At 35.5% G+C, this 16,228-nt stretch overlaps 1 protein-coding gene across 2 annotated transcripts in view; it reads left to right on the top strand.

The window, feature by feature from the left end:
• KIF5B (kinesin family member 5B) overlaps positions 1-16,228 on the top strand; it is a 64,103-nt gene that overhangs the window by 12,775 nt on the left and 35,100 nt on the right. For both annotated transcript variants that reach the window (XM_036758819.1, XM_036758818.1), the window contains exons 2-10: positions 3,734-3,821; positions 10,046-10,119; positions 11,170-11,274; positions 12,316-12,364; positions 12,786-12,841; positions 12,932-13,019; positions 13,163-13,287; positions 15,474-15,578; positions 15,899-16,044. In XM_036758819.1, the coding sequence (XP_036614714.1) occupies positions 3,734-3,821; positions 10,046-10,119; positions 11,170-11,274; positions 12,316-12,364; positions 12,786-12,841; positions 12,932-13,019; positions 13,163-13,287; positions 15,474-15,578; positions 15,899-16,044 (836 nt within the window). The remainder of the gene's footprint in view (positions 1-3,733; positions 3,822-10,045; positions 10,120-11,169; positions 11,275-12,315; positions 12,365-12,785; positions 12,842-12,931; positions 13,020-13,162; positions 13,288-15,473; positions 15,579-15,898; positions 16,045-16,228) is intronic.

Genomic DNA, 16,228 nt, shown 5'->3' with positions numbered 1-16,228 from the left:
TCCTTGGCATTTCTTACATCCTACCACTCCACTTAATAAAAGGATTTTTTCTGTAAAACTTGGGCAAAGTCAAAAGGCCACATGTGGCCTCAAGGCCTAAGGTTCCCTACCCCTGATCCAGCTACTAGTCTAACTAAAGGCTTTTATTACTTCTCATCTGGTCTATTTTAATAGCTCCTTAATTGGTCTCTTTACTTCCAGTCTCTCTTCTCTCCTATCCATCCCACACAGTTATCAAACCCTTCCTTAAGCATGGACCTGATCTTGTCACTCCCTTACTCAGAAACCTTTATTAGGTCCCTATCATCTCTAAGATAAAATATAAACTGCTTATCTTAGCATTGAAGGTTTCATACAGTCTGGTTCCAACCTACCTTCGTAGCCTTATGTAATATTAGTCCTCTTCATGTAATCTGTTTTGAAGTCAAACATAATATTAAATGTTCACTGGATTCCATATTCTCTCATTTTACCTCTGTGTATTTGCGTGAGCCATTCTTGGCTTTCACTGCTTCCTCATCCATCCTTGTTCCCCAAAACCCTCATTGTCCTTTAAGTTTTAATTCACTTGCTTTCCTGGGTCTCTCCCTTCCCACTTGCAACCTACGTGATCTTGGGTAAGTCACCCAACATGTCTAGGACTCAGTTTCTTCATCTGTAAAATGAGAGGATTGGACTACGTGGCTTCTAACACCCCTTCTAGTTCTAAAAATGTGATGCAATTAATCTTTTAAAACTTTATTTTAAAAGAATAACAAAATGGGACATTAATTATCATATAGAATCATAGGTGTAGACCTGGAAGGGACCTCAGAGACCCGCCCAAGGTTCACAGGTACTTAACTATTACAGGTAGGTAGCATTTGAACCTAGACCCCTGAATGCAGAATTAGGGCTGTTTTCACTGTACCATCCTCCAAGGTGTCTAAGACCAAAGAAAGCTTTATTCTAGAAACTCTAGATAATTTGTAGTCCTGAATTTAGAACTAAATTTAGTATCCAAAGAGCATTTTCCTGAAAGGGGAGGTAGGACTTTACCTATTTGTAAAGCACTTAACACAGTGCCTGTCCCATAGTAGGCACTATATAGATGTTAGCTGGTAGTGGTAGCAGTAATTATTGTAGTATATGCATCTCCCTATGGAGAAACTCTTATCTGTACCTTTTAGTTTATAATATTACAGAGTTGCCTGGGACACTGACAGGTGTTTTACCAGAGTCCCAGATTAAGTGTCAAGTGAGAATTGAACTACCTCTCCTACCTAATACTGCATATCACATATATAGAATCTCTGCTCGGCCTATATTACGTTGAATTGTCACAAAAACAAGCAACTGGTCTGAATGTAGGGCTGAAGATATTGTATTTGTGGTCTGTCTTAGTTCTTTTAAACTATGGGATTTAAATAAGTATTAATTCAACCCTTGTTATTTAAATAACAATTATCTAATCCTTTAGAAGGCATCTAAACAACAAAAATTCAAATGGATGGTGGTTGAATTTTTTCTTTTTTGAAAACTTTTCTGTCTTGCTATGAAAATGAACTTTCTCTAAAGAAATGCATTTGGAAACTAGATCCATCTTATCTTAGGAGGAAATATGAGCTAGCAAAGAAACATAAAACAACTTTAGCTCACTGTGCATACCAAAAAAACTAAAGCATTTTGGCCTACTTTGGCTACCTTCTCGAAATGAACTTGTATAACTGAAAACCAGTGGTTGCTAGTGGTAATCTGTATATCAGCATTATGACACTGGTGTTTCAGAGCTAGGGAAAACAGTGGCTAATTGTCTCAAATCAAAGTTGTGAGGAGTGTTCAGAAGAGAAAATAAAATAAATTTATGTGATTTCTTAATGATTTAAGTTCAGCTAGTTTGCATTTCTTGAGCAGTTGTAGGAAGTATGCAGCATAAATGATGAATGCTATGTGTATAGCAGCAACTCGCAGGTACAAGATTATCAAGTATAAAAATGCATGTAGTGAAGCATGAACTAAATCTCATATACTCACACATAATACATTTTAAATTCAATAAATATTAATGCACAACTACTATATGTGAGATGTTGTCAAAGGCACTAGAGCGGAGGACATAGTCCCTTGCTGGGGGGCAGGGGGGGGGTTGTAGGCTCAGAGGGTGAACAAAGAGAAAACGTGCACAAAAAAGTATAATATAAGGTAGAATGTGATTAGAAGAAAAAATTCAGACAGAATTCTTTAAAAATTAAAATACATTTTAAAATTACAGAAGGGGAAAAAATTTTCTTTGCTGCTGCTAGACTATAAATTCTATGAGAGCCCAGATAGGCTTAGCTGTGTATCTGCCCCAAACCCTAGTACAGTCTTCTGTACTCAAAATTCACAATAAATGTTTCTTGAAAGAATGAGTTAAGGAATGACTTTCAGGGTAAGTTGCTTGAAGGAGATAGAACTGAGCAAAGTCTCTGAAAGAAGAGAGCTATTTCAACACATGAACTTGGGAAGGAAGTGTATTCTAGTCACGAGAGATTGAGATACTATTGACTACATGGAGCTGGAGTTGGAGTCTAGCAACAATTAAAAGTCTGCTTTGTATAGGAAAGTATATGTTGAATGTTGCATGAAGAGAGGTAATGTGAATAAATATAGGAAAAGTAAGTTATTGTCAACTTGTACTTTTCCTTAAATTCTAAGCTGAATATGTAGTTTATACTATAGACAATAGGGTGCTACTGAATATTTTGGAATAAGTAGGTGATATAGCCAGACCTGTGCATTGAGAAGATTATTTTGGCAGCTTCATAAAGAATGGAGTGGAGAGGAAAGAGACTCAAGGTGGGGTACCCAGTTAGGATGCTACTATAGTAACCCAGGTAAGAGATTGAAGGGCTTAACTTGAGTGAGTGAGTGAATGAAAATGTGTGTGTGTGTATATGTGTCCCCTCCAGTGGGTAAAGGAGAAGGAAGATGGACACAGAAGATAATCAAGGTGGTCAAATTGACAGGCGTCTGACGGGATATGAGTGGTGAAGGAAAGATTCAAAGTATCTGAAATTTTGGGACCTTGGTGACTGGGAGGAGCAGGAAGAAGTTGAGCTCAATTTTTGACATTGCAAAGTTATGATGCCAAGAGTTTTTAAAAACCAAAGGAAGACCTTTGAGAATTTGGTTAGGTCTTATGTGGGAGATTTATGAAATAAATGGTCAAGAATAGCCTAGGCTGGGAAGGCACAGAGAGATCACAGCTGCACTGTCCTCAAGACAAAGGTCTGTGTCATACCAATGTAACAGGCACATTTCTAGGGCGTAGCCTAACATAGTTCCTTGCATGTAGTAGGGACTTTAAATGAGAACTGAATTGAAGGAATGGAATTACTTATCTAGACGAGATCCTAGGTACATGTAAGCTTTTGCTTAGGGTAGGAGGTGCCAAGGAAAGATTTATCAGTATGTATTTGAGAACCTACTATGACCTCAGTACTGCCACTCTTCTAGATCAGGGGTGTCAAATTACAATAGAAACAGATTCTTACAGGCAGCTTAGCACAAATTAATATTATATTTATTGCATTATATTTTTATTTAGTTAAAGATTTCCCAATTACATTTTAATCTGGTTTGGGCTGCTTACAAGTTTTGCTGGGGGAGTTTCACATCTCTATAGATGACCTCACAAAGTATTTTGCTTGCATCTCTTTGGTGGACTTTCTATTTAATTTCAATTTTCTTTTCTTTTCTTTTTTTTTTTCAGTCCAAGCCTTATGCATTTGATCGTGTATTCCAGTCAAGCACAACACAGGAACAAGTATACAATGACTGTGCAAAGAAGATAGTGAAAGGTAAATACATTTCATCCACTTCTACAAATATTGTTTTGTGTGAAGCTTCATCCTGGGATTCTTCTCACTTAGCATTCTCATTATAATTTTTGAATATTCTTCTATATTAATAATCATGAAGGGAAATTTTTGTATCTTTAATGCAAAATAATGATGGTAATTATCTTTAGTAAATATTTTATGTGGCATTGTACAAGTGATCTTGCATAAATTTGTGTAATGTCCACCACATCAAAAACCAGGTTATGATTATAAACATAGTGTTATAGGTTAGGTTGAAAACTGAAAACTTTTATTTCTTACCACACTTTTTATGTTAACATTCACATCACAAAAGAGTTTCTAAGGTAATAAACTAGAATTAAAGTAACACCAAACAGAAATAGTTGGTAGGCAGATTTCCAATAGTTTATAGAAAATGACAGCCCTTTGTCAATGCATGCTTCTACTCCATTATTATTTTCTTCTCAAAGACTCCTTCTAGCAGGAAGTAGAGAAGCTGTGAGGGAAGCAACAAGGATGATCCAGGTGGATGTATTCCTGGCCAAAAAACTAAGTCAATATAAGACCAGTTGTGGGTTTTTTGGTGGGGGGGGAGGGTTCTTCTATTTTTCATCCCACAGATTCACAGAATCTTAAAATAGAAAAGAACCTTAGGCATTATGTAGTCTAAACTTCAGGTGTAGGACTCCATTCTCCACCAACCCTAACAAATGGAATGGCCCTATCCCAATTACGTTGGGTGGTGAGTGCTTACTGCTTTTAAAATGCAATTCGTTCCATTTTTAAGACTGCACTGATCATTAGAAAGCTGAATTTTACATTGAATTGCTACCTCTCTCTAACTTTCCTCCATTCATTCTACTTCTGCCTCCTGGAGAACCCCAAAACAAAATACTTTATTCACATTAACACATTTTTTCAATGTCTCTTTTCAAACTGAATAGCTCTAATTCAGCCATTCTTCTTGTACTATCATTTCAGGCCCTTCTACATTTAGATTGCTCTCCTTTCAGTACACTCTAGGTTCCCAGTTTCTCTCAGAATGGGAGGATTGAACATAGTATTCAGGATACCTGAGTGCAGAGCGCAGTGGTACCATTACTTCCCATCATCCCTCCATGATTAATGCTGCCTTTCATTGCTTTAGCAGTTTTAGTGGCCATATAACACACTTGACTCATTGAGTTTTGCAGTCACCGAAAACCCCAGATCTTTTTCGGGTGCATTCCTGTCAAGTTAGGTCTTTCAAATCTTAATTTTACGCACTCATGCAATTGAGTTTTTAACCTATGTGCAAGAATTTAACTCATTTTGTTGACTTAAGCCAGTATGTTTTAAACTTTAAAGATTGTTTTGGATTTCAGTTCTTAAGTAGCTAGCTTTTCATCAGATTTCTAGCAAAATAGATTAGTGGGTGCTTAATAAATGCTTTCTGATTGATTCATGAACATACCATATGCCTTCACAGAAGTGATTTTTAAAAAAATATTAGGAAAAGAGCTTTGTCAGAGTCCACTAGAGCCCTTCCTCCTGATTAATACCAATGCATTAATCAGTACCTGGGGTACAATTGCATCATCAATTGCAAATTTGCCTAACTGTACAGTCACATAAGCCAGTTCATGAAATACTTTGTCAGTGGATCATAGATTTCGACTTGGAAAGGACCTCGTTGTTCATCGGGTCAAACCTTCTTATTTTACAGATGAGAGGCCCAGAGATGATAAATTACTTGCCCAGGCTTACACAGCTAGTACTTGGCTCAGGCAGGATTTGAATTCTTGACTGTACCTGATTGCCTGGGGTTTCTGTGATATCTAGTTTACTGACACTCTACAAAGGAGTCAGTTTAATTTAGTGTGATTTATTTTTTGTAAATCTATATTGGCTCATGGTTCTCACCCCATTGTTTCCTAAGTATTCATATACTGTATGCAAGTACTTTCAGCAGCTTGGTATGTTGTTACTCCCATAACTACGGATGCATCTCCCTTGAGAACTGATCCTATTACACCTTGCTTTGATCACAAATTTTTTAAATGGCCTTTTTTATACTTAGCAATTGTCAAGTCAGAAAATGTTTACTAAGTGCCTACTATGGGCCAAGCACTGTGCTAAGCCCTAGAGATACAAAGAAAGGCAAAAGACAGTCTAGATAGTCTTTGACTTCAGGAACTCATGATCTGATGGGGGAAGAAAACACAAAAAAGGGGGCAGGAAGAAGAGAGAGGGAGAAGGGATGATTAAGTCCTATAGTTGGGTCCAAAATGATGAAATCACTGTCCTGGGCTCCTCCTGAAATAGAACTCTCTGATATCTACCCCTCCACCTTTTCCAGTCAAAGAAAGGAAGAAGAAGCCTCAGGCAGGAGGTATTGAGGAGGCTTGAGTTTCAGAGTTGATGTGATCTTTCAGGAAGATGAGTTTCTAGAGACAATGATGAAGTCCAGGAGAGCAGCCAGGTGGGAAATGGTTGTTGTGAGCTAAGCACAGCTTTTCTTATTTCTAGAAAATATAAACATCATATGCCCAATAATTCAGCACTGTTTTGAGAATATTGTAAGATAATATATAAAAAACTGTAAAGTTCTCAGTCAGTATGACATTTCTCTTATATGCCCTTGATTTTCTTGTCTCTACTTCTATTTTGCACATACACAGTTAGGTGGTGCAGTGGATAGAGTGCCAGGCCTTTAGTCAGGAAGAGTCATCATCCCGAGTTCAAATCCACCCTTAGACACTTATTAGCTTTATAAGCCTGGACAAGTCAACTGAACAACTGTATAACAACACTGGTTTCTTTAAGTTCATTTGTATATTAAGGGAAATACAAAGATGCCTTCATGGAGTTAATAAACTGTCAGAGAGACTATAACATACACACAACTATACAACATTATGTAATAACTGTGCAATAACTTGTATGAACTATAGCTTGAGAGGAACGTGGAAATATGTCCTGTGGTGAGATCAGTGAAGGCTTCATAGGGGAGTTGGACCTTGAAGGATGGGTAGGATTTTAAAAGGCCCATGTAAAGGTAAGGGAGTTCCAGGTAAACTGAGTAATATGAACAAAAATGCTAGGGTAGGGAATTGCTTAATGTTTGTTTGGTATGGTGGCTACTCCAGTTTGGCCAGACCATGGTTCATTTAAAATGGAGTAAGGTAAGGCTTCATGAAACTTTCTTTCTTCCCCTGATCATAAATAATTTTAGACCTTAAACCTCATGTAACACTTATAGTTCATATTGTGGCATTATTTCTGTGTTTGTGTCATATGTATCACTGCCGCCTCCACTAGACTGACCTTTAGGACAGTCTCTTATCTAAACCTTATATCTTCCCCAGTGCCTAAAATGCTCTCCCAAATGGTAGGTGCTTTATATATTTTTATTGAATTACAGGGATATACCAGGTTGTAGAGTAATTTAGATGCCAGGCTGAGGCATTTGGACTTTATTATATATTTAGTAGGCCCCCAGTTGATAAATGCTAATTAAAAGAGCTCTGAGATACCATCTCACACCCGTCAGATTGGGTAAGCTGACAGAAAAGGACAATGACAAATCCTGGAGGGGATGTGGAAGGATGGAGACACTGGTGCACCATGGGTAAAGTTATAAGAAGTTCAACCATTCTGGAGTACAATTTGGAACTATGCCCAAAGAACTATAAAACTGCACACCCTTTGACCCAACAATACCACTACTGGATCTATGCCCTAAGGAGATCAAAGGAAAAGGACCCATATTTACAAAAATGTTTATATCAGTTCTTACTGTGGTGGCAAAGCATTGGAAACTGACAAGGATGCCCATCAGTTTGGGGAATGACTAAACAATTTATTTACACATATGCATGCATATGCACGTGCATATATGCTCATACAAGTAGTACATACATATATAAATGTGATAGAATATTATTGGGCTGTAAGAAATGATGATGATGGTTTCAGAAAAACCTGGGAAGACTGATTTGAATTGACACAAAATGAAGTAAGCAAGACTAGAACAATCTGCACAGTAACAGCAATATTATAAAGATAATCAACTGTGAAAGACTTAATAACTGATCAAAACAGTGATCCACTGTAATTCCAAAGGACTCATGATACAAAATGTTCTCCACCTCCAGATGGAAAACTGATAGTTTGAAGCAATTTTCCTCTTTATTTTTCTTGCCTTTTTTCCCCCCAGAACATGGCTAATGTAGAAATGTTTTGTATAACTTTATATGTATAATGGGTATGATATTTCTTGCCTTCTCAATGGACGAGAGGCTAGAGGGAGATAGAGAATTTGGAACTGCAAGTAAATAAAAAAAAAAAGTTATATTCCATAGGAAATCACTGAGGAATTTTGATCAGAGACTAGACATGAGCAAATCTATACATAAGGAAGATTAATTTGGAAGTCATGTGAAGGTTGGATCTTAGGAAGGAAAGACTACAGTAGTGGTATGCTGGTACCAGCTCATATTGGCTAGAACTGATTGTTAAATTTTTGCAATGAGCATTTATACCTCAGAAAGTGGCAAATGCTGCAAATCAGGCCTGATTTATTGTTTTGTTGATTGTAGGCTTAAGAAAGTGATGGGGAGGGGCAGCTGGGTGGCACAGTGAGTAGAGAACTGACCTTGGAGTCAGGAGGACCTAAGTTTGAATTTGGCCTCAGACATTTCACACACTTACTAGCTGTGTGACCTTGGGCAAGTCACTTAACCTCAATTACCCTGCCTTCCCCCCTCCAAAAAAAAAAAAGTGATGGAGAAAATGTTACTAGTGCAGACTCAACTTAAAAGTTATGTTAGTTGTTAAACAATTAGCAGCACACTCCCAGACTAGGCACAAGGAGCCTCATTAGGCTATTGTACAAGTAGGGTCAACTCTTTAAGGGCAAAGTCTTTTTTTTTTTCCTGACCTGATCAAGAAGTTTCCCAATGCCTCTGAATTACACACTCCTTTGGCATTTAAAGCATTTCACATTCTGGCTCCAGCCTGTCTTTTAAGGCTGATTGCACATAATTCCTACTCTCACTCTAACCCTAGCCAAATTGGGTGCTCTTCCTTGGTAGTTGTAGTGGGAATTGGGGGGAAGTGGGACTGATGAGTGAGATTGCCCAGATAGAATTGACAGGACTTGATGCTTGATTGAATCTTTAAAGAGAAGGAGGAGCCAAAGATACTGCCCAAGATTTACAGTCTTACTTGGGTGATTAAGCCTTAGGTGACTTACCTTGTCCTATTCATTTAGGTGGTTTCAACTTAAAGGTCCAAGCCAGCAGGTGACTCAGGTTTTAGCTGGAAAGAAGGAAGAAAACTTGTCTACATATATGAGATATGTTTTATTTCATAAAGTACATTGAGGGAATTCTACAATAATTGGATATTACAAAGAATAATTTAGGAATAAGGAATTTCATAGGATGTTTCTGGTTCATTTTATTCTCATTTTCCAAGTTTATAATGAAAGAACAATCTTAACAATGTTGTAGGAGAAATTTATTCCTGTTGGTAGATTTTGGCATAATTCATAATATCCTTTTGATTTAACATTTTAAAGCATTAGCCACAATATTTCATATTTGTTTTTTTCCTTCAAGGTCTTATAGACCTTGTTTTGTTCTTTTTTAGTAGATACAGTAGATAGCGTGCTAGACTGAGACTGAACATTTATTAAATACCTACTATGAGCCAAACATTGTGCTTCCACCTTTCAGGGGGGAAAAATATCAAATTTTTATCAGTCCCTAATAAGGAAGAAAGGTGCTGAGTCCATTCCCAATTCTGACATCTACCTTTTCTGCGACCCTGGGCAAATCACTTAACTTTTTGTGTATCAGATAACTCCCTAAGATTTATTTAATAAATCTTATATAAATTGTATTCTGCTCTGGCAAAGGAACTTCTTCACTCTCAAATCAAAAATCCTTCTTATAAGTCATAAGGATTAAACTTAAACTTTGATAGGTTTATAACTTTTGTATATTATTTTAGGTAGACTTTGTTATATATCAACTCGTCTGAAGAAAGTCATTTTGCTGGATTTAAGAACTTAGGCATCTCTCTTAAGTGTTTTAATTATTTGAGAGGGTTTTTTTTTGCATTGATAATCAGAAACACATGACATTTTCTTGCAACACTTAAAGCAATTCTCTGAAGTTTGTTTAGGAAGGGAAATTCTCTGATATATAAATTCTTTTTTTTTTAACTTCTTATAGATGTACTTGAGGGATATAATGGTACAATATTTGCATATGGACAGACATCCTCTGGGAAGACGCATACCATGGAGGTAACAAATTGTAAAATAAGTTTTCTTCTTGTGTTTTGAGTAGGGTACCAAGGCCATTAGTGTATTTTTCCTGTTGACAAGTAAAATTATTTTAACAGTTATTTTGGACTCCTCACTACTCTCTTTCCAGAAAGCAATGTATTTGGAATTATTAAAGGTTTATTTTATTAGTGATGTCATCATAACCACAAAATAGTAAGAATTTGGATGTCTGCTTATGATACAACAGCAAAGTACAGAATTCGGATTTCTTTTCTAGAAGTTGATTATTTTTTGGCATAATTTAGACAGTAAGTTAAGAAGAAAAATTGGGTCTTATTGGGCCCTAAAAATTTTAGGTCCTATCCAACTGGCACACTTGTCACTTCTTTATATTAAGCATTTGCTATAGTTCTGAAACTTTTTAAAGGAGATTTTTGAATGCTTATATGCTAAAAGTTCAGAATGGTGATGTGTAGCAGATTTGGTTTTTTGTTTGTTTTTTAACCCTGTTTTTGGAGAAGAGGCAGTATTGCCTCTTCTTTGATCAGTAGGCTGCCTCAATCACCCACACCATTCTGAGCAGGAGGCCTGAGCACAATCCACCTCTGCTTTAGAAAACAGTCTATGTTGAGTACTTGCTTTGGGGACTGACAAAAGGTCAGAAGTGAAAATCAGATGAGGCATTTCTGATATCTTAATACATTTGAATTGAGCCAGAGAGAGAAAGAAGATTTTTATAAGTAGAGAATTTCCCTTTTTGGATATACCTATTATTCCAATGACCTGGAATAATCCAGGCTTGATTATTAGAATATGATCCTAAGAATAGACAGGTAAAAAATCATGTTTATACTTGGGATCATGGTGATGATCTATTTTGATACATATACACCATATAGTCCTGATTTTTTAGCTGTCTGTCCGTATTTAATAAAAACACAATTATTGTATTATTTCTGTCTTTCCTATTCACTATTGATTCATTTTAGTTGTAGATTTTTTCATTAGTTACATTAAATATATATATAACTCATTAAAAGGTTTAATATTTTTTGTTGTTCCATTCAGGGTAAACTCCATGATCCAGATGGAATGGGTATTATTCCAAGAATAGTACAAGATATTTTTAATTATATTTACTCTATGGATGAAAATTTGGAGTTCCACATTAAGGTAAACTTTTTTGAGAGATTTTCATTTAGCTTTTAGGATGACTACAGTTAAAATATACATAAGTAGTTGTCAGGTTTGTGGTTGATAACATTTTTTAGAAAAATCATCTTCAGCACTATAGACTTACTTTGTACTTAAACTTAATCTTGTGTTATAATTTTTTGTGTGCATACCTTATGGTCTGTTGGGTGAGGAGGTTCAGGGAGGCAGGGGCAATATCTCAATTGATAGCAACTTGCACAGTGCCTCTGCATAGACCTGTAGGTTTGTCTTTGTCCTGGGTTCTGGGTTGGCTTCACTCACTCGCTGTCCTTCCCACTGACAGATCTGGGTTCTGGAAGACAGACTGTTTTCATATGCCTAATTAAACTCTCTCAAAGTCCTAGTCAGGGAGAGTACCAAGATACGCTTCTCCTCTTCACTGCTGTAGCTCCTCAGCCCCAGTGGTGTGATTCCCATTTATACAATATCAATTAGTCATCATGATGGTACCATTAACTCTTAAACATTAAACTTTGATGATGAGGCATATCAGTTATAAAGCACATGTGTAAATAATCAGTATGTCATATTCCATACATAAACCTAGGTGATATTCTCTTACCCATGTACATGGGGAAGAATAAACACTTACATGCTGGAGACATATAAATTACCCCAAGCCAAGTTATAAATTGCCCCAGGCACAAAACAGCCCTTGTGCCTGAGTCAGTTTATAACTCTAGACCAGTCCTGAAGATCTTGAATTTCTTGGTCCCTTCAAGAACAACCTATACCACATGAAGCTGCTTGTCTTTAGATGTTTAACACTCCTTTGGGGCAAATCAACTGCTATTTTTTAACTGATAAAGCCAGGATAGCCACATCATCCTGGATAAATCATTTAAAAGACTTAAAAGAGGGGAGAAAGAAGAAAGAAAGAAGGCTTTTAGGCTTCTTATTCTCTTTTCACTTCCTCTATGAATAAACTGGGAATGTGTATTAAGGGATTTTAGTGATAATTGAATTTTTTCCCTTATTTAATTTTTGTTTTTCCTTTAGGTATCATATTTTGAAATATATTTGGATAAGATAAGGGACCTTTTGGACGGTAAGTTGTACTCTTCCCTATTTATTATCTCTCCTGGAATAACAGTAGTTAATTACTTTATGTCAGAAAGAACTCTAAAGATTTCTTTTTCCAATAGATGGGAATAGTATATTAAAATTGCCTTGAATTATAGAAAATGGCATTTTAAAATTATTCTTGTAAATTACAGTTGCGTGCCTTTTGATAACAACTTGAGGTACACATTTATGGATATTTTTAAAATATTGAGTATTGGCTATATAAATGTTTTTGTTTAGTGATGATAGAGTAGTCTTTTATTTCCCCTCAGCACTTTTGAAGAAGGCACTTGCCTGTTTGTCATACTGCACAGAGGAGAAAATTATAATAGCAATTTCTTAGCTAATGTTACATTTTGGAGGATATTAATTACCATCTGACAAGTAATGTTTTCCTATTTCAGTTTCAAAGACCAACCTTTCTGTTCATGAGGACAAAAACAGAGTTCCCTATGTGAAGGTCCGTATAAAGTCTATAGAATGATTTTGTAAGAGAAAAAGTATATAGTGATGGGAAAATAATTTTCATACTTTAAAAATTATTTTCAAGGGTTGCACAGAGCGGTTTGTATGTAGTCCAGATGAGGTTATGGATACTATAGACGAAGGAAAATCTAACAGACACGTAGCAGTTACAAGTAAGTAGAATGTTTGAACTTATCCTTTGCCAGTTGATAATTGTGCTTTTAATGTAAAATATGCCACCTTAAAAGAAATTATTGGAAAGGGAAAATTAATTAATGGCTAATTGTATAATTGTTTTAATGTGTTTTCATTATAGATATGAATGAACATAGCTCTAGAAGTCACAGTATCTTTCTTATTAATGTAAAACAAGAAAATACTCAAACAGAACAGAAACTGAGTGGAAAACTTTATCTGGTAGATTTGGCTGGTAGCGAAAAGGTAACATTTTTCATTTTTTTTAAAAATATTTCTCTAGGTACATACAAAACAACTGGATTGTTTGTTCTTATGCTTTGTTTTGTATGCCTTGTTAAATCTTTTGGGGAAAATATGTAAAATATGATACAGTCTTTATTTCAACCCCTGTAACTATTGTTAGGGATCATGGCATGATTGATTTGATTCTACCTCGTGAGACAGCGAGACAGCCCCAACCCAGCGTCCACAGACGTTTCTTTCTGTCCTGCTAAGTTGTCCTGAGCTGGAAGAAATTACGCTTTTACTTTTTGTTGATTATGTCACTTAGAATTTAATTTGACATTTTAAAAATTAATTTGAGGACAATTTTGGGAAAGGTCATATTTTTTTTTTCAGAACAAAAGATCAAAAATATCAAAGGAAAAACAAAAAAAAATGTATAGAGATTTAGTAGTACCAGATCTTAAGCTATATTATAAGGCAGTAATTATCAAAACATCTGATACATCCAATACTGGCTAAGAAATAAAAAAAATAGATCAATGGAATAGAGTACACATATAATATACAACAGCAGAGTAACATAATAATGTTATATTTGAAAAACGTAAAGACTTAATATTTTGAGATAATTCATCCTTTGGTAAAAATTGTTGGGAAAAAGTCAAAATGGATACATGGAATAAATATAGAGAGATTACAAGAAAATTAGAAGAAAATGGAATATATTACTTATCAGACTTATGGATAGGTGAACAATTTATAAATAAACAAGAGATAGAAAACAAAGTTAGGTGTAAAATAGATGATTTTAGTTACATTAAATTATATTTATTGTTTCTTGATTTCTCATTAAGTCATTAGCTTCTGTTTGCTCAATTCTAATTTTTAAGGAATTATTTTCTTCAGTGAGCTTTTTACCTCCTTTGCCAATTCTACTTTTTAAGGAATTTTTTTTTTTTTTTTAATTTTTTCTTCAGTGACATTTTGTGCCACTTTTTTTCCATTTGGCCAATTTTGCTTTTTAAGGCATTGTTCTCTTCATTGGTTTTTGTACCAAATCTCTTACCATTTGGCCTAGCATTCGTTTGAAATGTCTACATATTTCATACTTGAAAGAAATCATTTTAGACACCATTTTGTTGCCATTGTACTATATGTCCATCAACCTTATTTAGCACAGATAGGTTAGATATTGCCATATTTCTCCAGAAATTTGGAATCTTCAAAGTAAAAAGCAACAAATATGACATTGAAAATGGAAGAAATCGGTAGACTTTAATGCGGAGCCCAAGGTTACAATAAAAGAACAAAAATAATAAAATTTTCAAAAGATTTATACTTTCCTACTGCCACCATATCAGCAAACATTTCAGCACTATATGCAGAGCAGGGTGTAAAGTGCTTCAGGATTTCCAATCCTTACAGTACGGAGATAGAATGAATACAGAAATAGTTATATACAAAATAGCAAGTATTTTAGAGAGGGGCACAAAGAGCTCTTCTATTAGTAACAATGTCTACCAGTCCTGCTCTGTCTTCTCCCCCCAAAAAAATCTCTTTCAGTAATATAGTATATGAAAAATAGCAAGCTAACAAGTTACGGTATCACTAGTAAATAATTAAGACTTTGTTGGGAGTGAACAATAATGGGATTGGCAGGGGGTCAAAGGAGGAGACCTGTGATTTCATAGATTTGAAGAACTCTCACTGTGGAAACAGATTGGTAACTCGTAGCTACTTAGACTCTTAGAGATTGGTCTGGGATGCTGAGAGATTAAATGCTTTTGCTAGGTGATGCAGTGGATGGAGCACCAGGCCTGGAGTCAGGAAAACCTGAGTTCCGAATTGGCCTCAGACACTTACTTGCTGTGTGACCATGGGCGGATCACTTAATCCTGTTTGCCTCAGTTTCCTCATCTGTAAAATGAGCTGGAGAAGGAAATGGCAAACCACTGTAGTGTCTCTGCCAAGAAAACCCCAAATGGAGTCATGAAGGGTCCAATAGGACTGATAATGACTAAACAACAACCCTCTGAATATGTTTCAGAGGCAAGACTCAAGCCCATGTTTTTCCGGCTTCAAGGCCTGTCTCTGTATGCTGTGCTATACTGGTTGTCTCAAATACCAGCAACTTTACTTTAAAGAACATAATTTTTAACTTTATTTTTATTGTGGTTTAACTTTTTTTTTAATTCTGCATATAGGTTAGTAAAACTGGAGCTGAAGGTGCTGTGCTGGATGAAGCTAAAAACATCAACAAGTCTCTCTCTGCTCTTGGAAATGTCATTTCTGCTTTGGCTGAGAGTAGTGTAAGTGTCATTGACTGCTTTGTCCTGTTTTAAAATTTAAAACTAATCTTAGATGTATACACAGAAACTGTGATCCATTTCTAGTATAGTAAATAATATGGGAAGATATTTCCATGTTATAGCAGTAGAGAAGTTAAACAACATACCTCATTTTAGCTCTCTAGATTAGGCACTTAACATTAAATGGACACATTGAAAAATGGTCAAAACAGTCTTGCTCTATGGTGAAATTTGTTAAGAACTTCATGTGCTTTATTTCAGAACTTTATAATATATGATCCTGAATGCCTGAAAGCTATATAAACACGTTTTTTTTGTAGACATATGTTCCCTATCGAGATAGTAAAATGACAAGAATCCTTCAAGATTCACTAGGTGGCAACTGCAGAACTACCATTGTCATTTGTTGCTCTCCATCATCATATAACGAGTCTGAAACAAAATCTACGCTCCTATTTGGTCAAAGGTTAGTTACTGAAAATGTAAATCATATTCTTAATACATATTTGTATGAATGAAGTTTAAACTTTTTATATTTATTTTCTTAAAGCCCTGGTTAAACCTTGTTAAGAGATTTTTTCAAAAGCATATTAACTCAAATTAACTGATATATATATATGTAAATATATATATATCCACCTTTATATAAT

This window comes from Trichosurus vulpecula, chromosome 5 (genome assembly GCF_011100635.1).
Source record: "Trichosurus vulpecula isolate mTriVul1 chromosome 5, mTriVul1.pri, whole genome shotgun sequence".
In the NCBI taxonomy this organism is placed as follows: domain Eukaryota; kingdom Metazoa; phylum Chordata; class Mammalia; order Diprotodontia; family Phalangeridae; genus Trichosurus; species Trichosurus vulpecula.
The sequence above is the reverse complement of the archived record's forward strand: the minus strand, read 5'-3'. Positions and strand labels throughout refer to the sequence as shown.